This window comes from Bidens hawaiensis, unplaced genomic scaffold (assembly GCF_021521415.1).
Source record: "Bidens hawaiensis isolate Kalapana, Puna unplaced genomic scaffold, B.hawaiensis_p1.1 tig00003570_1, whole genome shotgun sequence".
Lineage (NCBI taxonomy): Eukaryota > Viridiplantae > Streptophyta > Magnoliopsida > Asterales > Asteraceae > Bidens > Bidens hawaiensis.
Genome location: NW_027491203.1, coordinates 955,948 through 977,413, shown reverse-complemented (window position 1 = coordinate 977,413; position 21,466 = coordinate 955,948). Strand labels below are relative to the sequence as shown.

The window sequence follows — 21,466 nt, the reverse complement described above, 5'->3', positions numbered from 1 at the left end:
GTTGGTTGACCCCAGAGGCCCGAGATCCACACAGAAAGAATCCATAAAAGCGCCACCTTCAAAATGTTCTTCCCTTGAAAATATATAAATTTAAAGTTTAGACATGAACAAAGATGCAAGAAAACATGCAAATTCTATAAACTTGCCTAAAAAAACCAACCAGTGTGAAGAAATCATTAACATGCATGAACAGGGGTGTTAATGTTCCAATCTGGTCAATTTTAATAGAAATTTTAGGCCCACTGGTAATTTTAAAAATAGAACCGAACATGCCGGGTTAGCTAGTCGGCCGGGCGACCAAGACGGTCTAATCTTTCGGTTGGGCCAGGTCTTTTTTAGCAGAAAATGTCATTCGACATCCGAAAGTTCAGTAAATTGGTAGATAAAAAGAAGACGAAACACTTACATTTTGGATATTAATAGGTTAACCAATAAAGTAAGGAAAACTAAAAGCACAAAGTCGATTAAGTAAATATTCTACCATTTCGCTTTACCCAGTCGACTCCAAACTGCAAACCATAACAAGTTTTTCAAACATTAGACCGAACTAATCCACTCCTTAATCTTCTGTGCCGACTTATTTCACCTAGCTTGGGATTTAGGCGGTTCCATGAACCAAAAAGAAACCATCAAATTATGCAAATTCAAGATTTAAATTATTACTCATGAACATAGATGCAACTAAACATGCTAAACTTAACTTAATAAATACATCCAAAATATATCTGCTACAAAAACTATGACCCTAACACTAAGTTAAAAACAAACACTAACTTACAACACAAATAACTATAAAGTTGCAGCTGGAGCTCAAACCAAAATCAACTATACATAATTAGATAATGGTTTACCTGCCGGTAACAGATCGCATTTCAAAGGTGCTCTTGGCATTTGCTTAAACTCAAATCTTCCAATTGCCAATCCTGATTTTGACACTAAATCACCTTCATATTCTGACACTTGCCACCACAAACAACACGTCAATGCAGTCCCGAAACAAATTTTGTACGAACTAAACAATTTTTTTATAAATTCACAATTGGTCACCACCCATTTAGGCCAGAACCAATTTGCTATTTTTTTTAAAATGGTATGTTTTAACCCAAACTCTTCACCCACCAACTCAAAGACCCGACACGACTGACGCTCGTAAGCCATTATGTATTGTTGTCTCAAGTAAAATTAGTGTTATATGTACATTAAAGAAAGAATAAATATCTGTTATAACGTCATACAAACATGATCGTTAAGTTGTTACCTCTATGTGAGTTGTTCCTTGTAGAGTTAAAGGATAACATGAAAAGCCAACTAATAAAATGAAAGAAAGAAAAAATCGTGTTTCAAAGGTTCTCTCTCAATGAGTTTCAACAAATATGTGAAACTTCCCGGGTCAATTCTTCATTACCGCCAATTCAATATATACACTTTTGGAACAATCCAGCCCATACTCATTCTTCAACTTCAATATATCATCATGATCTTTAATTCCAACAAAAGTGAATTTAGGATTCTAAAGATAATTGTTTAGGGATTCGGGATTTCATCTAGTGGCGGATCCAGTTTTTTTTTCACAGGGGTCGGAAGTTCGGGCAGTCAAGTATCATATATACATCTAGTGGCGGACCCAGGAACATGTTATATATATATGATTTTACGTGTGTATAAACTTTTTTGCTTTATTCAGGTCGGGGCGGGTCGGATAGGGCCACATATAACCAAATTACAATATATATACATACCAAGATTACATCCATCTTGACAAACCAAGGCAACAAGGCCCCAATCCGAAGCGTAAAAGCGTACCAATTTACGATTAAATAAAAATAAATATAAAAAATCATAATCTAGAAATCTCTAACAATCACGTTTAGTGTGTGTTTTTAGCTAAGTATTTTTTAAATTTGTGTGTATATTGAGAAAAAATGTTTATATTTACAAAAACATCCTTTTGTATTTATTGATGAAATATATTGCGTTTATAACAATATTTAAATTAAAACAGAAAAAAAATATAATATAATTAATAAATAAAGATACTTCACATTTAAAAGTATAATAACAAATATAAAAAACTTATGGAAGTAAAATAAACTGTAAACGTATTACATGTAACAAATTAAAGTAAATATATATACTAGTAAAGAAACTAAAATTGGGTGAACTAAAAGTTACCGTCAAGTGTCAACTATCATTATTATATATATAAAGTTGAAGTATTTATTTGAATATCTTATAAGTTGAAGGGGTGAATATGTAGGTAAACTTATTTTCAATTTAATTATTGTAAAATAAACAATGAAGCGGGAGACACCGTAGCTCTTCTTCTCTTTTTTTTTTGAGATAATAAAGAACTTTAATAATAAGAATAAGGATCCAGTTACAACAAAAAGGCAGGTAAGTGGGCAACAAGCTGCGCCCCCACCCCATTTTGAATGGCAAACCCGATCCTACTGAAAACATAGTTATCGTTCTTCGGCGTCGCTGAGTTACTGTGCACGACCCGCTGAACTCTTTTTAAACATAGTTATCGTTCTTCTTCTTCTCCATTTTAGTTTTTGCTGTTGCCGCCGTAAATCCGTGATTATTGCCGGAGTTTTTTCTCCTACTCGTTTTTTCTTTTCTTCTCATTTTCTTAGTATTTCACAGGGGTCGGTGTTGAAATTTCACAGGGGTCGGTTTAAATTTTACCGTGTATATAACACTAAAATAAAATTTTCACAGGGTTCGGCCGACCCCTATGGCTAAGCCATAGGTCCGCCTCTGATTTCATCCATATTTTAGGATTAAGCACTTAGGGTCAATGCAGAGTTGAAGGGTGGCAAATTTGTTGCTCATGGACCAGATAGAGTGGGGTCGGCATTCGACATCGAGCCCGATCACCGCCATTGAGTCACTGGCATGATGTGAGAGGATGTCGTTGACCTATTGCTCGGTGATTTGTAACATCCCAAAATTTCAATAATAATATTTCTATATATTATTTGTTTTAACGGAAGAGAATTTACCCGAGTTAGTAAATAATAAATAATAGTGATAGAAAGATATGTAGGCTAATTAGATGGGTTAATCATGGACTAAAAAGGAAAGATGGGCCTTAGGTCCATGGGCTTAAGGGAGTATAAATACCCCTTAAACCCTAAATCTTTCCATTTCCATCCATTTTACACCTTAAAACACACACTTAAGCCAAATATACCTCCATAGCCGTCGGCCACCATCCGAACCCAAGACCAAGCATCATAACATAGGATCTTTAATCATACAAGTGAGCTAACAAGTCCTCGATCACATATCAAGCTAGCCGTGACCTTAGAAACATCTAAAGGTATGTTCTTTAACCTTAAAGGTTACGTTTTTATGAACGGTTTGCTATGAAACTTAACCCTATAGTAGATCGGGTCTAAATGCTTCATAAAAATGCAAACTTGATGATTAGAACGAGCTTAATAGACCCATGGCAATATACGGCTCATAGATAAACCCTAGATCTAGCCTATAACGTTTTAACCCTATAAAAGTGTAAGCTTTATGTGATAATGGGTGTATAACAGTTAAACGGTGGAGAAAACTGGTTAAGTTCATGGTCTAAACAATAAAATGGTTAACTGAGCTAAGGAAAGAAACGATAAGGTAGAAAAATAAGCTGAAAGCATATGACCTGAAGGTCCTCGGCCAAAACTGAGGGTTTACGGCCAGGTTATCGGTCAACATAAGCTTTCGGTCAACGAGGGTTCTCGGTGACTAAGAGTTCTTGGCCACCTTATGGGTTTCCGGTCAAGCATGGGATCTCGGTCAAACCTGAGTTCTCGGTCAACATGAGAGTGCTTTGCTGGGAGTTCTCGGTCACCCCATTCTGTTGGGTTTGGGTCTGAACCCAGCTGGCCCAGATACCATAATGGACAGTTGGGACTGAATCAGCTAAGCCCATACCCAATTCAGACAAACTAGCCCATTATCTTGGAGCTTAAATAGATAAGCCCAACTTAGAAAATAACTTAAAATGTTAACGAAAAATGTGTTAAGACAGTTAATGAAAATAAAATTTTTCTAAGCTGACCTAGCAGCTTAACCCCAGCCAGGGGCTCTGCCCCTTGAACCCCGCTACGGGCTGCCGCCCCTAGAACCCCGCTGCCAGGGGCGCTGCCCCCGGACCCCCGTTCGTTGTGGGTTATATAAAGATAGAAATACGATGCGAGTAGTAATAGTTAATTAATACGTGTAATTGTTATACAGTTGGTCGTGCACAGCTCAAGAAGGGAATAACTATTAACGGTGAACGTAACAGCATTCAGGTGAGTTTCTAGCCCCATTTCCTTGTTATGTTTTCAGGGCTGTGTGCATACTCGATATGATAGTTAATACACTTACCTTAACTGGTAAGTGTGTATGCCTTATATGTTTTATATGTTATGTATGTATATCTTAAATGTGAATGAAAGCTTGTTGGTATGTGAACGATCTTCGGATATTGCACGTGCTAACAAGGGAGGTATGTTTATGATAGATGAATGTGTATGATAGATATATGTACAATATATGAATATGTATGAATGATTAAAGAAAGTATGTTTGTTATGGGTATGTAAAGACAACATGTATGAAGATGAAGAAAGAGGGACCAAACCCTAATAATATCTGAGATAGAGAAGAAAAGGACCAGGCCCTAATAATATCTAAGATAGAGAAGTAAAAAGGGACCAGACCCTACTAATATCTAAGATAGACAAGAAAGGGATCAGACCCTATAATATCTGAGATAGACAAAGTAAAGAGGGACCAGACCCTAATAATATCTGAGATAGAAAAGGAAGGGATCGGACCCTAATAATATCCGAGATAGAAAAAGGACGGTAATTTATATAGTATGAAAGTAATAAAGTACGAACGTATGCATGAACTTATGAAATGAAAATAAATTAGTAAAGTAATTATTATGTATCTTCGGATGCATAATGGAAGGTAAGTGTATGTATTGTATTATGTGTGATTAACTAGAACTCACTCAGCGTAGCTGACTTTTAGTATGCACGCAGGTGAGTAGGACGAGACAGCTCGCTTGAGGGGACACGTGGCATTGAATAAGAGGCCGGCATCGGAAGACTCAAGACGTTTAAGTTTAATGCTTTGTTTATTTTGAAAGACGAAATGTTGTTTTAAGACAAGTTATGGTTCGTTATGAAATGTTTTATGAAGTTTTTACATTCCGCGTAAAGTTTTTATTAACTCTGATATTTAGAACTATGTTGATGAGTAAATCCAACGTCCAATGTAGGGCACCGGTAACGGGGCCTTACGTGATTGTGGCTTTGTTTGGTGACGACAGTCACAATTGTTTTGTTGTCATAATGGATATGATACTTGGAGGTTCTCAAGGTACAGGCTATAATTTCGATGATATAATAATGTGCTACTAACCAATTTAGTTGTAAGTTGATTATGGACTTAGTGGTATTTATAATCATCTTGTCTATAACTTAAAAGGCCTTTGGCTTTATTATCCATATACACCTTTAATTTCATTAGTTACCCTTAAAGGTTTTTCAATTGAAACCTAGATGATGAAGAGTGAATGCGATGATTGAATGGGGTGACCGTCAATGCAATGCAATGCCATGATGAAAATAATAATATAGATATATAATGACACTTAATGAAATTAGTTGTTGGCACCATGTAAACCTTAATGATAGAAGAGTAATTACCCTAAACATGCGGCTTCATGAAGTTGTACGATACGCTCTAATAACGGATGAAGACATTGGCAAATTACTTTTTCTGCCAAATTATGAATTGTCTATTTTGTCATTGTCTTCTAATTTGAAATTACCATGGTTGTCATTTACTCCATAATATAGATAATATATAGATATAGATTAATTACCTATGTTTAATATATTTTTATTTTTTTATATTTTTTTGCGGTACATTTTCCGTACTTGTATCTTGGATTTTTATTTTTGCTGTTTCCCGTATCTGTAAAGTCCCCGTACCCCGGTCCCGTACCGTTCACGTTCATACGTAGATAAAGGTGAAGTAACAATCAATGATATAAAGTTAAAAATAAATTATATTCACATCGATTTCAAGTCATTGCATGCTAATGGCAAAGACTAGGTTGAGATTGCATGAGTAAACCATAACTGAAGACGATTGATTAATAAACGTAAGAAAAGTTAAAACACATTGTAAAAACCCAGTACCCACTTTCGTGTCAAAATAAGCTGGGGTTTTAAGCCCCAAAGTTTAATACTTCCTCCGTTTCTATACAAGTGTCATGGTTTGAAAAACACAAAATTTAAGAAAGTTTGAATGATTACATTTTTTTCTTAACAAATTACTATAATGCCCTTAACATATATAAAAATACAAAATTTAAGAAAGTTGGAATGATGACATTTTAAGGGTAAATTTGAAAATTAATTAATAAAGTTTGAAAGTGGACATTTATAACAGGACAAACTAAAAAGGAAATGTGGACACTTTCAGATGAATGGAGGGAATAGTAAAAAACAAAATAAGAAATCCAAATGATGTATATTAAAAATTCAATATTCTCTGTTTGTTTGCAAGATCTTTTGGTGGCCTCAATTATTCTTGTTTGATATTATCTTGATTCAGAACAATTCGGTGTTTACATACAAGTTAAAAAATATTCATATGTACGTTTTTCACATTTATATTTAAGAAGGGGCGACGTCTACACTAACAACGTGTTGCGGTAAGATTGTTCACTACTTAGTTTGAAACCAAACCAACATTGAAACCTGAAAAAGTAACCTAACACGAAATTCAGAATTGATTATCGAACTTTTAAATTCTTAAATTTCGTTAACCTAATATCTAGAGGTCGTAAAAAACCTGGTGTCGGACCCAACCCGGTCGTACATGACGCGCGGGTATGGACTAGGTTTCACTTCCTCTAAAGAATCATACCTGGACCCGGAACCAACCCGAACCGGTTCCACCTCTACCCAGTCAAAATTAGGACCCGACCTGACCAAAGGCCGATAAATCCCAGCAAAACCGGTATGCCAGGACCCGTTTGTAGAAGTTCATTGACCATACCCGAAATCGTTTCCGGGGCCTGAAAAAATTCGATTTGTCGACCACTAATATCATCATGTCCAAACCCGAATAAACTAGGCCCAATTTCTAAGACCACTGTTAAAAGGTTATGTTAGTTCAAGCCCAAATTCAACGCAGCCCAATGAAGCTATTTGACTAAGGGGGTGTTTGGGATTCCTTATTTAAGGTAAAAAGACCTTTTTATGATAAGTTAAAAAGGCCTTATGGCTTTTTAATAAGGATTTTTCAAAAAGTGTTTGGATTAACATAAGACAATAAGTTATTTTTTTAAAAGTTTTTGGTTTAACTTATTGATTTAAATGACCAAAAGGGACATACTTTAACAGTGGGGGAATGAAACTTGGAAAGGTGTAATAGGTATTCTAATCCTATAAAGAGATAAGTTAGCAAACTTTAACTTATTGAAAACCTTTATTTTGGCTTTGTTGATAAGGAGAAATAGAAAAGGCCTTATGTGTTACCAAACACTTTGTTAACACAAAAATGACTTATTCAACCATCCTAAGTTATAATGTCACACCCCGCCAAGACGGTAGGCCCAGGGTGCAACGATCATGAATATCATAAGCATATGATTATCGCAAACATAGTAGTATTAGGATACCATTAGTTTTAAAAAGAGTTTACAAACCATAATATTTTTTAAACAAAATACTTTAACATAATAATGAGATTCCTCGTATATGACCAAACGTCGTTGGGTTATACAAGTGAAATCCCTCCAAAATAGGTATCCTAATTATGCTTCGAGGTCTCATCTTCGTGATTCCTTACATGCTTGTTAATTCCCTGAAAAACATACGTTTAAAAAGTCAACACAATGGTTGGTGAGTCCACAGGTTTTAGGACTTGATATAAAATCACGTTATTCATAAAACATTTAATAAGTTCACAAATAAGTATACGTATACGATAATACATTGAAACAAATACGTTGATCCTCCGTAGAGTGCGCTACTTCTACGAATTAATATACGACACATAAGCCTATAACCAAACCACGACTTTAATCCATTTGCCCTGTTTAATCTCCCAGATTGAAATATACGCACCCCGGTTCGATGCAATATCGGAGGTTAGCGCGACTAACCTAACAGTAGGGGGAATGTCAACGCCGATAGTACTACCCGTATATTCCAGTGGCTAATCCTGTTAGTTAATGGTTATACTTGGAAGCATGCTAAGGGACTTATAGCACTACATAGCCTAACTCAAGTTCGCATAAAGATCGATTATTTTGTTTCTAATTATTGTATATAAAACAAGTAGTGTATGTTTCTCCCCCTGTTTTGAAAACATAAAAACAGTAAAAAGGGGCCGTGAAACTCACCTCGTGAGTTCAGTGGTCAGTTCGCTAGCAATTTCATATTAAACCCGGTTCCGCTGCCTTCACACGTCCTAAATACGTAAGGTCAGTTAGTTCGTTATCGACTCGCTAGTCGGTTTATGCTAGTCGCTTTCACCTAACTAGCTCATTCGTTTGTTCCGTTTGTATCGGTTGCTTTTCCCAACCGAACGTTTCGTTTATTTTTATACGAACCGTTGGTGATAAGTTTTTATATTGTTTTTGAAAATAAATATTTATATATTTATATGAGTATTAAGAATATAACATTTAATAGTGTCAGTCTCATAACCGACTCATTTGGCCAAGTTATATATATATATATATATATATATATATTTAGTTCTATGATATTTCTTTAAGTTTCAATTTAAGGTCTTACTAAAACATAATATATTTATATATTTGTTTGAAAATTTCTAAACAAACTTTATATAACATTTCGTTCATTTTAACTTAATTTTTTTTAATATTTATGTTTAACATATTTACATATTTCGATAAAACATATTTACGTAGATTCACCGTTTTGCCACAATTATCATTATTGCAATTAATATTTATTGTTTTTCGTTTCAAGACATAAAACATAGTTTTATTAAAATAAAACATATTTGAGCTTTATCAAAATTTGTGAACATCTATTTAGAAAAATAACCTATAAAAACCCAGTTACTTTAACTTTAATATACGCTTATTTTTGTACTAAAAATTGTGTATGCTCTTTAAAAAAATATTTTCTCCTTTGTAGACCTTTTAATGCCATATATGTTTTTTTTATATAAATATTTTTAAAATTTTCCAATAAATCTTTTACAAATAAAATTACCAACTTCTTTATAACAATTTTTATTATTGGTTTAATCGATAATTTAAGCCGGGTTTCTATGATCATATTGCTTTCCATCAAAATGCCGTCTTTTAATATAGAAAATGCTTAGTTTTTATAACAATGATTTGATTTCGCCCACCTTATTAAATGTGTTTTCATACTAGTCACCCATAAAGTTCTATTAGCATGGACTTGTTATAATCATATTTTCATATATTTTAAATCCTTGAACATTTTTCATGCATGCATGCATGCTAAATATATTCATATAATTGTAGGTTATCTTTAACGTGTTAAGTGTGTAGGTCGTTAACTTAGGTGAAAGCTTAGCATAAACATATTTTATCAACATAAAGCTAGACTTAGGAAAATTTAGCTTACTTAGTTCTAGGATTGGGATTTAACGAGAGGTTAGGAAGTCTTGAGCTAGATTCTCCACACGAAGCTCAGTTAACTTGGAAGATGCCTTCTTCACCGTTTTGACTCTTGGAACACAAGATAATATAGGTTAGTAATGTCCATGGGTGTTTGTATATACACGAGTAGAGAGGAAAGTTTGTGGCGAAAAAGTGTACGTGTGCATGGGTTTGTATATTTAACAAGAGAGTGAGAGTAAACTTGTGAGTGCATGCAGATGTGTATTACCTCAAGAGGGAGAGAGAGAGCTCGTAGAGAGAAGAAAGATGGTGGAGGTTGATGGTGATTATGGGGCGGTGGTTCGCGGTGGCCGCGAGTGAGTGGAGTTGGTTCCCGTTGGTGACGTCGTTGTCCGTAAGTGGTGACAAGTAGGCTACGGTGTATTTTCGAGCTGTTACGGTGTGTTAAGATAAGCTTTCGGTGTGTTACGGTAAGCTTTCGGTGAGTTACGGTGGAGAAGGTGTACGATATATGTGGTAGAAGTGGTGGTGGCTTGGCTGTGGTGATTTTACGGTGGAGTTACGGGTCCGTTAAGGTGTATCTAAGATGGAGCGAGAGGGATAGGCATGTGGTTGTTGGTGGTTTGAAGACCCATGGAAGCAGTAGGGTGGTGGAAGGTGGCCGTTAATGGTGGTTGTGGTGGTGGAAGGTGATTATAAAGTTGTTCTTGAAGATGTCGTTTGTACCGAAAGGAAATGAGGAGAGGTTAAAGTATGTTGTGATTTGGAAAATGGACTGAGTTTGTGTTTATTGTTTCATCACGTTGAGGCTTGTAAGTTTATAAGTAAAGAATCAAGTATAAATTTTTTTTAGTTTAGTTCATAGTAATGATAATCAATGATGTTGGATGCAATGATAAGTTTGAAATTGGTATGGGTTTGGTTGAGCGGGGAAGTGAAAGAGACAAAGAGAGTGAGTGGAGATTTTTTTTATTCTATGTGAGATGGTGGATATAATTTGAATATTGAAGGAGTCATGATTCATCTATGTCTTGATATGTTTTTCTTGTTTGATCAACCTCACATCACGTGTATTATTATTATTATTATTATTATTATTATTATTATTATTATTATGCTTTTAAATCTTTCAAAGAATAAACGTTTGTATGCACTGTATGTTTTGGAATGAGTGAAATTTGAATATGTTAGATTATATAATTGTTACTTTGTATATATGCACCTTGTTTTTAATATTTAGGTTGCTTGATTTAGAGTGTTTAGTTGTATAAAATGTTAAACGAGCCTACATACATTTAGCGTACAATATTACGTACTCGTATGTTTGTATACCGGGGGCGGAAATGCGACATAGGATTCTAAAATAAATGATCATAATTCGTTTCGTATTAGACGCTTGAGTATTATATAAAAACACTTATAAATTATAATCTTATAGCATAAAGTTGGATCCTCCTGGTCCATTTAAATATATATTCGAGCCATTAAAGTTATCACCAACGTTTGTATTCGTTCGATAATTCGAGTAGTTTAATTAAAAATAAATTTCTTGTATGAAATGTATCTTGTTGGTGCAGGCTTATGCTAGACTTGTCGTGATTAGACTTAACAAATTTTAGTCAATCGGGAATTAACATAATGAAATCATGTTTAAGGAATGTATGAAAATGACCTGTTTCTCGGAGTGTCACATATAAGGAGAGGAAAATAAGGAATCCCAAACACACCCTAATTGACTAGTAGATATTTATTAATTATTTATTTATTTGTTGAATTTATATTTTTTTATTGTATGAAAGTTAATAATATACTTATGGTTTGATGACACATTGTTTCACAAATAAATGAGATGTTATAACCCGATTTAAAGGCTATATGGTTTTGATGAGACCCTAGATCTTTTTATTTCTTTTAATATAAAATTGGTTTTTTAATTATAAATAATATTTATGAAAGTTAATAATATACTAAAGGCTTGATGAGACCCAGGACCCGTTTATTTTTTATACTATAAAATTGGTTTTTTAAATTAAATAATATATATATCTTTTTTAAAATAAATAAAATATTAATTTTTAGTAGATTCTATTTTATAGGATTTCTACGTAAATAATTTGGTTTAGATAATTTTTAATTTAATGAGATGTTATAACCCGTTTAAAGAATATCGGGTTTGGTAAGACCCATACCCATGAATTCGGGTCAAATGCATGAAAACCCTCCATTTAAAAATCAAGCAAATATGGTGACTCCAAAAAAAGGGGAGCGACCACATCACGACACGTAGGATATTTATGTTTTTGTTTATATATATTATAGATTACCCCCTTCGTCCCATTTTAAATGTCAATTTTTTTATTTTTGGTTGTCCCAATTTAAATGTCATTTATATACATATAAATTCAATTTTTAATTGTGCCCTTCCTATTAAATATACTAGGATGTTTCTTAATAGAGCCAAAAAGTAGTGGATTTTTTAGTCAAAGAATAAAAATGATTTTTAGCCATAATAACTTAAAGGACATTATTATTATTTTACAGCTTATAAAATAAAATAATCATGCATTTTTATAATTTGTGTGTTTTGGATTTCATGACATTTAAAATAGGAAGTGGGAGTATTATTATTATTATTATTATTATATTTATAAAATGATCATGCATTTTTTAATTTGTGTTTTGGATTTCACGACGTTTAAAATAGGAAGTGGGAGTATTATTATTATTATTATATGTTACTTCTATCTCAGTCCCAGTTCACATGAACCCTAATTCCTGATTCCAAACAAGCTCAACGAGTACTATCACTTTGTAAGTTATTTTGTTTTGAATAATAATAATAATAATAATAATGATAATAATAATATCATTACATTTAAATTTGCACACTGAAAGATGATTAATTATACAAATAGGTTAGTTAAGGCGTATAGTTCAATCAGTTGAATTGTTAGGGTTTATTGAAACTGGTAAATTAGTTTAATTTAGGGTTTGTATTTATTTATTCAGGTGTAATAAGTAAATATGTTTCAATTAGCCAAATTGGAGCATACATTTAGACTGCAACCTCATCTTTTAACCATTTCTTTAGATAAAGCCATTAAAGGCGAGCTCGAGCGTCTCTTCGTCGATAAGGTTTGTTTTAAAATTCGTATTTTACGGGTGTTTCGTATCGTCAAACTTAATGATACAATTATCTTCATAATACAGGTGATTGCAAATTTAGGGCTATGCATATCTGTATATGATATTCAATCAATTGATGGTGGTTTTATATTTGCCAATGAGGGTGCTCCAACTTACACAGTATGTTGTTATTGTTATTACTATTACTATTACGGTTACAGTTACTGATACTGTTACATTACATTACAATATTATTATTATTATTATTTTAATTTTTATTTTTGGGTTTAAGTTTGTTTATCGATTACATAATTTTGATCTAATTGGACAGGTAAAATTCAGGCTGATAATATTTAAGCCCTTCATAGGAGAAGTTATATCTGCGAGACTTAAAGAGTCTAATGCTGATGGTTTACGGTGTAAGTTTGCTTATATAACTGATTATGAGTAAGGTCTTTGTTTTATTGTTTTAAAGTTTATTATTAACACATGTACTATATTGATTAAATTAAATTGCAGTATCACTTGGATTCTTTGAAGATATATACATACCGGAATTGCTAATGCCAGATCCTTCCATTTCCGAGCCCGACTCAGAAACCAAGTGAGTTTTCAGTGGCAGTTTTCCAGATAAGATTAACTCTTATTTTTTCTAATTCCAGAGGCGGAATAATGTGCTGGCGTAGGCTTGTAAATGAACCAGTGAACTGTTCATGAACTGTTCGTAGCAAGTTCGTTCAGCTTGTTTATTAATAAACGAACGAACATGAACACAAATTTTCTTCATTTAGTTAATGCACGAACATGAGCACACGTATCATACATTTATGTTCGTTAGTTTACGTTCGTTCATATATTTAGTTAAATTCTTCAGACGCACTACAATTTAGTTTAGTTTTATTAGTTTTTAGGCATGGGAAACTCGATGTCCATGTTTAGTTTTAATTGGTGTTTGCTTGGTCGTGTTTGTTCATCTATGTTCAGTTATGGTCTTTCGTGAACCATTCGTTATATTATTAGCAAACTAAATAAACGGACATGAAAAAGAAAGTAACGTTCATTTCGTTGTACGCGTTCAATCGTTTGTTCTATTAAAGTTTAATGAACGAACACGAACATGTTCCATTCGTGTTTGTTTGGTTCGTTTACAAGCGTAGGCTGGCCAAACGGGTTGAGTAGCATCTTAATACATGTAATGTTGGTACGGGTCAATACTGGTCAAGTTGGGTTGGCCCAAAACGGTTTCTGCACGAGCTTTGACAACCAATATCGGTGTCAAAAACGGTTCCAATAGGGCTGGCATATCGTGTATACTTATACACGATAAGACACGAACACGAAACGTGTACTTGTATCCCAAACCCGAACACAAATCGTTAATACCAGGTATACACGATAAGACAAACCTGCTAATACCGGTGGCGCCGCTGCAACTTCGAGGAGGCCGAATTTCCGGAAAATTGGAGATGTGGAGAGGTAGACCGGAGAGTCGAAGGGATGCGACTATCAGAGATGTGGAAGGAAACCACTGGACTATCGGAGAACTGGATAGGGAGAATCGGAGAAGGGTTTGTGCACTGTCTGCTTGATGTTAGATTGGAATGATGTGCATCATGTTCAATTGTTTGGTATAAAAAAATTTAGGGTTAGCTATTTAGGGTATATAACAAATTATATTATTATAAAATTTTTATTATAAAAAGATATAATCAGTTACTAATGGTACCTAACAGGTAAACGGGTATGCTACATGTTAAAAATAGTCGGGGGTATAATAGTAATTGTGGCCAAATAATAGAGGGACTGTATGTAGAGTTGTCAAAGTTCAGGGACTTGTTTGTAAATAGTTGGTTAGGTTGTTGAGTCGGTATATGAGATAGTTGCGTCAGTTATCTGGATAATGAATTGAGCTTTTCCTCTCTTACGATTCTTCTTGTTCAATTCTATTCCTATCATTGGTATCAAAGCTGTTCAATCCGCTCGAATTGCAAACCCTAATTCGTTCATTCCTTCAATTTCGTTTGAATTGCTTCGATTGCTCGAGCAATTTTCCTTTGGTTTCATTTCAATTCATTGGAACTGATTGTTCCAGTTTCAATCTTCGTGATAAATCTTCAATCAATTTTGATAATTGTCGATGGCAACCAGGCAACAAGAAATGGAAAGGTTAGAGAAGTTAGCGCAGGGTAATACTAGCTTGATTGAGTCTCAGCAAGCGATTTTAGACCAGAATTCAGAGGCTATTCGATTGTTACAGATCAGTATGACAACATTAGTGACTCAAATGACAGAAATTAACAACAAGATGAGCCATGATCGAGGTGGGGGTCACCAAGATCGGTTGATACGGCCCGCGAAGGTAGATTTTCCAAAATTCGATGGTAATGAAGTGGAAGGTTGGGTTATACGCTGCAACCATTACTTTGCAGTAGACAAGACTCCTGAATTTGCGAAAGTACATTACGCAGTTATCAATTTGGAAGGTGCAGCCTTAGATTTGCATAGGGCTGTTCAAAAAACTCATGGCTCACGGCTCGCTCGAAACTCGCTCGAAAATAGCTCGAAAAAAGCTCGGCTCGAAAAAGCTCGATTCTAAACGAGCTCGACTCGACTCGGCTCGATTTCTAAACGAGCCGACCTCGAGCCAGTGTCAGCTCGGCTCGTAGCTCAGTCTTGGCTCGACTCGTTAGCTCGGCTCGTTAGCTCGTTTAGATTAAACCTAAATTGTAATATCTATATGTAATAATATAATACCAAGAAATAAATAAATAAAAATTATACATATATTATGACACTCGATACCAAAAACGTTATAAAATAATAAGAAAATAAAACATACAAATTTATAAATTCTCTAATTTATAAATTTTATATAATATATATGTTAAAATTATATTTTTTTGCATTTTATATATCAAAATTTTAAAATATAAAATAAACAAAAAATAAAAAATTTTAAAAAAAATTAAAAGAGCCCGGCTCGACGAGCTCGAGCTCGGCTCGAACTTTAAACGAGCCGAGCTCGAGCTCGATTTTTTAGCTCGATAAAGAAAACGAGCCGAGCTCGAGCCAGCTTGATTAAGTTCGAGCTCGAGCTCGAGCACACTCTAGCTCGACTCGACTTGGCTCGTTTACAGCCCTAGATTGGCATCAAGGTTATTTTGATAGTCAAGATCGAGAAATTGAAGACATTACTTGGTATGAGTACTCAAGATCCATTATAAATCGATTTTCAGAGAGACTTTCACAAGATCCTATGGAAGAGTTGAAGAATCTCCATCAAACAGATTCGTTACAAGATTACACTAAAGAGTTTGATTCATTGCTTAACAGAGTCAAACTAACAGATGAATATGCTGCTAGTTTGTTTGTGGGGGGGTTAAAACCGGAAATTCGTTGTTTAGTCAAAATTTTTAGGCCAAGATCCATGAGAGATGCTATAACTATGGCTAAGCAGCAGAGTGTAGTCTATGCAACACTATTTGGAAATAAAGAAAATAAGGTCAGTTCTATTAATGTAAGCAATCACATTAATTGTAATAGTGCCAAGGTAGTAGGGGGAAACCCTGTCAATACATTAGCATTGTTACCTACACCCCCTGCCAATAAGATGCTTAAAAATGTTAAAAAGCTACCTGCAAAAGTGGCTGAAGAAAAAAGGGCCAGAAATGAGTGTTTTTGGTGTGATGTAAAATACACACCAACACATAAGTGTAAGTTCAAACACTTATATGTGTTAGAAATCTATGTAGATGATGATATGGAAGATGAAGATGGTGATACTTCTGGAGAATTACAAGCTATGAATTTAGATCCTCAAATTTCCATTCATGCAATAATGGGAGTTAATTCTTTTTCAACTATGAGAATTGTGGGGACTATTGGTACTAGGCAAATCCAGATTTTGATTGACTCAGGCTCCACTCATAATTTCCTTGATTCTAAGCTTGCATCCAAACTGCAATGCTTTACAAAAGGAGTGCCAGTCATGAAGGTAAGAGTGGCAAATGGGAAGAATTTAGATTGCAGCCAATTATGTAATGACTTTCAGTGGCTTATGCAAGGGGTGTGGTTTAAAACAGATGTTTTACTCCTACCACTAGACAATTATGATATGGTTCTTGGGGTTCAATGGCTACAATCCCTTGATGATATAGTCTGGAACTTTTAAGGCATTAACCATGCAATTTAAGGTGGATTCAAAGGTAATCATGTTAAAGGGATCTAATAGTAATGAGGTATCTTTGTGTTCAGTGGAGAGGTTAACAAATATATTGGAGAAGGATAACCCTATGGTACAAGTGCAATTATATAGTATGCAACTGGAAAATGGGTCCTTCCAACATCAGTCATCAATAGTTGGTTGTCAACCTAATGATGACATGAAGGCCTTGTTGCACGAGTTCAAGGATGTTTTCCAAACTCCAAAGACTTTGCCTCCTGACAGGAGTTGTAACCACAGAATTCAGTTGATAGATGAGAAGGTCTAACATTAATCAGAGAGCATATCGATATCCTGTGGGCCAAAAGGATGTAATAGAAAAGATGGTGCAAGAGATGTTAGATATGGGTGTTATAAGGCACAGTGTCAGCTCTTTTGCTTCTCCGGTAGTTTTAGTAAAAAAAAAAGATCGAACCTGGAGACTTTGTGTAGATTATAGAAGGTTGAATGACCAAACTATAAAAAACAGATTTCCTATTCCTCTCATTGAGGAATTGTTGGAAGAATTGGGAGGAGCAGTAGTATTTTCAAAGCTGGATCTCAGATCCGGATATCATCAAATTAGAATGCATGAAGGTGATATCCATAAAACTGCATTCAGAACGCACCAGCGTCTGTTTGAATTTCTGGTTCTTCCTTTTGGGTTAACAAATGCTCCAGCAACCTTTCAAGGTCTTATGAATGCTGTGTTCCAAATATTATTAAGGAAATCTGTGCTCATATTCTTTGATGATGTGCTAGTCTATAGCAGGTCTATGAAGCAGCATGTACAGGATCTAAAAGAAGTTCTGCAACTATTCAAAGATAATCAGTTGTATGCAAAGGAATCCAAATGTAGTTTTGGTGGGTCTCAAATTGAATACTTGGGGCATGTTATTTCCAAAGGTATGGCTACTGATCCATCAAAAGTAGAGTCTATAAAGAATTGGCCTACTCCTACAAATATTATACTCCTACAAATATTAAACAGTTAAGAGGGTTTTTGGGCCTAACTGGTTACTATAGGAGGTTCATTGCTTCCTATGGAGCCATGGCTAAACCTCTCACTCAATTGCTTCAAAAAGATGCTTTCAAATGGTCAAATGACCTAGCTGGCTTTTGACAGATTGAAATTGGCTTTAACTACTGCACCAGTTTTAGCATTGCCGGATTGGTCAAAAGAATTTGTAGTAGAAACTGATGCCAGTTCAAAAGGTCTTGGAGCAGTTCTTATGAAGGATATGCACCCCATCGCTTTTGTAAGTAAAGCCTTATCTGCTAGACAATGCACCTTGTCTGTTTATGAGAAAGAACTATTAGCCATCTTACTAGCTGTGAAGCATTGGCATCAGTATCTTATTATGAAGCATTTTACTATAAAGACAGACCAAAAAAGTTTGAAACATTTATTGGAGCAGAAAATTACTACTCCATTATAGCATACATGGTTAAGCAAGCTAATGGGCTATGATTATGATATTGTCTATAAGAAAGGAGTAGATAATAATGTTGTTTCTGATGCTTTATCTAGAGTACATGGGGTCACATTATTTCAGATGGCAGTCTCTTCTTATGATCCTCTTCTTCTCCAAAGAATTAAAGCACATTGGGAAGCTGATGTTATTGCTCAGCAACTGATTCAAAGATTATCACACGGTGAAGTCACTCAGAATATGGAGTGGGATGGTCGTTTATTAACCAGAAAGAAGAAATTATGGATTGGACAAGATCAAAGTTTGAGAAATGACATTTTGTTGTTATGTCATGCTTTTCCTTTAGGAGGTCATTCAGGGGTACATCCAACAATTCAGAGATTTAAAGACATGTTCTATTGGAGAGGGGCTTCTAAAGATATTAAAGCCCTAATAAAGAAATGTGATGTATGTTTGAAGGCCAAATATGAAACAGTAGCTGCTCCTGGGCTATTGCAACCACTACCTACTCCTAAATCCATTTTCACATATGTTTCAATGGATTTTATAAGTGGCTTACCCAAATCCGGGGGTAAAGATGTAATTTTGGTAGTAGTTGACCGTTTCACTAAATATTGCCTTTTATAGCTTTAAAACATCCTTTCACGGCAGTGAATGTGGCCCAAGTGATGATGGATAATGTTTTCAAATTGCATGGGTGTCCTCAAACCCTTGTCTCAGACAGAGATCCTTTGTTGTTGAGTTTGTTTTGGAAGGAATTTTTGAGATTGCAAGGAATAGATCAGGCCCTTTCAACTGCTTACCATCCACAGTCGGATGGACAAACAGAGGTCTTGAACAGATGTTTAGAGACCTACCTTAGGTGCATGGCTATGTCTGAACCAGCTTCTTGGTCAAAATGGCTGCCTCTTGCAGAATGGTGGTATAATACCACATGGCATTCTGCCATTCGTATGTCTCCTTTTAAGGCTTTGTATGGGATTGAAGCTCCAATGCACTTGCCACACATTCCTTGTGATACTCAAGTTGAAGATTTGGAGCTTTGGTTTTCAAATAGAGAGTTAATGATCACCACTCTTAAACAGGCATTTGAAAAAGCAAAAAATCGTATGAAGCAATTTGCAGATTTGAAAAGAAGTGAAAGAAGTTTCAAGGTGGGAGACTGGGTCTACTTAAAGCTGCAGCCACATGTGCAATCTTCATTACGAACACATAAGTACTCTAAGCTGTCTCAAAAGTACTATGGGCCATTTTTAATAATAAAGAAGATTGGTGCAGCTGCTTATACGTTGGACCTTCCAGCGGGTTCCCAAATACACCCTACCTTTCATGTTTCCCTGTTTTAACAGGCTTATGGTCCACCTGCACAACAAATACAGTTGCCTAATGCAGAATCAACAGGGTTACAGCCTTTTGCAATTTTAGAGAGAAAGCTAGCAAGACAAGGACAAAGACCGGTGGTTAAGTTCTTGGTTCAGTGGAAGGATTTACCCCTACATGATGCTACTTGGGTAGTTGCTTCTGAGTTTGTGACTAGATTTCCAGAGTTTGATGTTAATTCTTGAGGACAAGAAGTTTTAAAAAGAAGGGAGTATTGTTACATGTTAAAAAGGGTATAATAGTAATTGTGGCCAAATAATAGTGGGACTGTATGTAGAGTTGTCAAAGTTCAGGGACTTGTTTGTAAATAGTTGGTTAGGTTGTTGAGTCGGTATATGAGATAGTTGCGTCAGTTGTAATCATCATCTGGATAATGAATTGAGCTTTCCTCTCTTACGATTCTTCTTGTTCAATTCTATTCCTATCATTACTTGTTTAGACACGAAAATTAACATGTAAATTCGTGTCTATCTGTTTAATACATGAAACATGTTAAGGCCATACCCGATACCTGTTAAAGTCGTGTAGAAGTTGTGTAGGTTCGTGTCGTGTATTGTGTCTAAATTGCCAGCCCTAGGTTCCAATAGTCTTATTATATATAAATAATAATTTTGTTTCTTGAATAACTGTTTTAGGAGGGTTTATACATTTCAACAGGCCTGGTTGACTTTCGACTAGTATGGCCCGTTTTCTTTTAACATCTATTTTGCATGCTTGATCCGTTCGAGTAAAACGTAACCCTGAACCCAGATTGACCCGTGCGCTAATTTTGTTTGACCTGTCCAGGGGTCAAGTCAAATGGTTTTGGGTACCTAAGCATACTGATGCGAAATATTTAATAGATGGGGCTGATGAGGTTAGTAGTTTTAAAGAAGTCCGCACTTATTGTTTTTATTAATTACAACGAAGTTATGAGTTGAATTTTTATATTTGTATGCAGATTAGGTTCCGGGTTCAAAATGTTAAGTTTCCTGAAATCCCAAAAGTGCAAATAGATTTGAAACCGTTTGCGCCTATGGAGATAATTGTAAGTTATATAAGATTCTTTTAACTTTGTATTGAAGAACATAACTTGAGGGAAAAAAATAAATCTATTTATTATTTTAAATTTTGAAATAAGTTGAATTATTTTACTCTTGCAGGGATCACTTGTGTCGGACGGCGGTTTGGGTCCCATTACATGGTGGGGTCCTGATGATGATGATGATGATGATGCCATGTAGGGCGGCACATACTTTCAGAAAAAGGTCATTTTGATTTAGGTTTGTTTGCAAATCTTGAGTTTTATGTTCACATTCTCAGTATACTAGCTTAGTATTATAATGATTGGATACTGCCAACTCTTTACATGGAAATGTATTTGATCAATTTAGTTTCTTGGTTTCGGGTCGGACTGAAACAAATGATTGGAGGCAAATGTAGAGTTTTTTCTATTCAGGAGGCATAAAAATCTTGAAATTTGACAGCAAACAATGCACTGCCAAGAACAAGAAATATACCGTCAATATTGAATGATTACATACATAGTTTTAAACCCCTTACGCATATATACAAACTGTTAACATGCTTCTGTTGGGATTGAACAAATTGAACCCTAACAGCCGAATGAAGATACCTCTTCGCTGAATGAAAGTGATATAGTATCTAATTGTACACAGTAGCAAATAGTCATGATGATGATTATCT

At 34.9% G+C, this 21,466-nt stretch overlaps 1 protein-coding gene across 1 annotated transcript; it reads left to right on the top strand.

The window, feature by feature from the left end:
• The first annotated feature begins 12,372 nt into the window (after nucleotides 1-12,372).
• LOC143623861 (uncharacterized) lies at nucleotides 12,373-21,163 on the top strand. Its single transcript, XM_077094669.1, has 8 exons — nucleotides 12,373-12,451; nucleotides 12,650-12,775; nucleotides 12,851-12,946; nucleotides 13,098-13,185; nucleotides 13,286-13,370; nucleotides 20,567-20,636; nucleotides 20,721-20,807; nucleotides 20,923-21,163. Exons 2-8 carry the CDS (start codon nucleotides 12,665-12,667, stop codon nucleotides 21,001-21,003), a joined length of 618 nt encoding a protein of 205 aa, XP_076950784.1. The 5' UTR covers nucleotides 12,373-12,451; nucleotides 12,650-12,664; the 3' UTR covers nucleotides 21,004-21,163.
• Nucleotides 21,164-21,466: the final 303 nt, after the last annotated feature.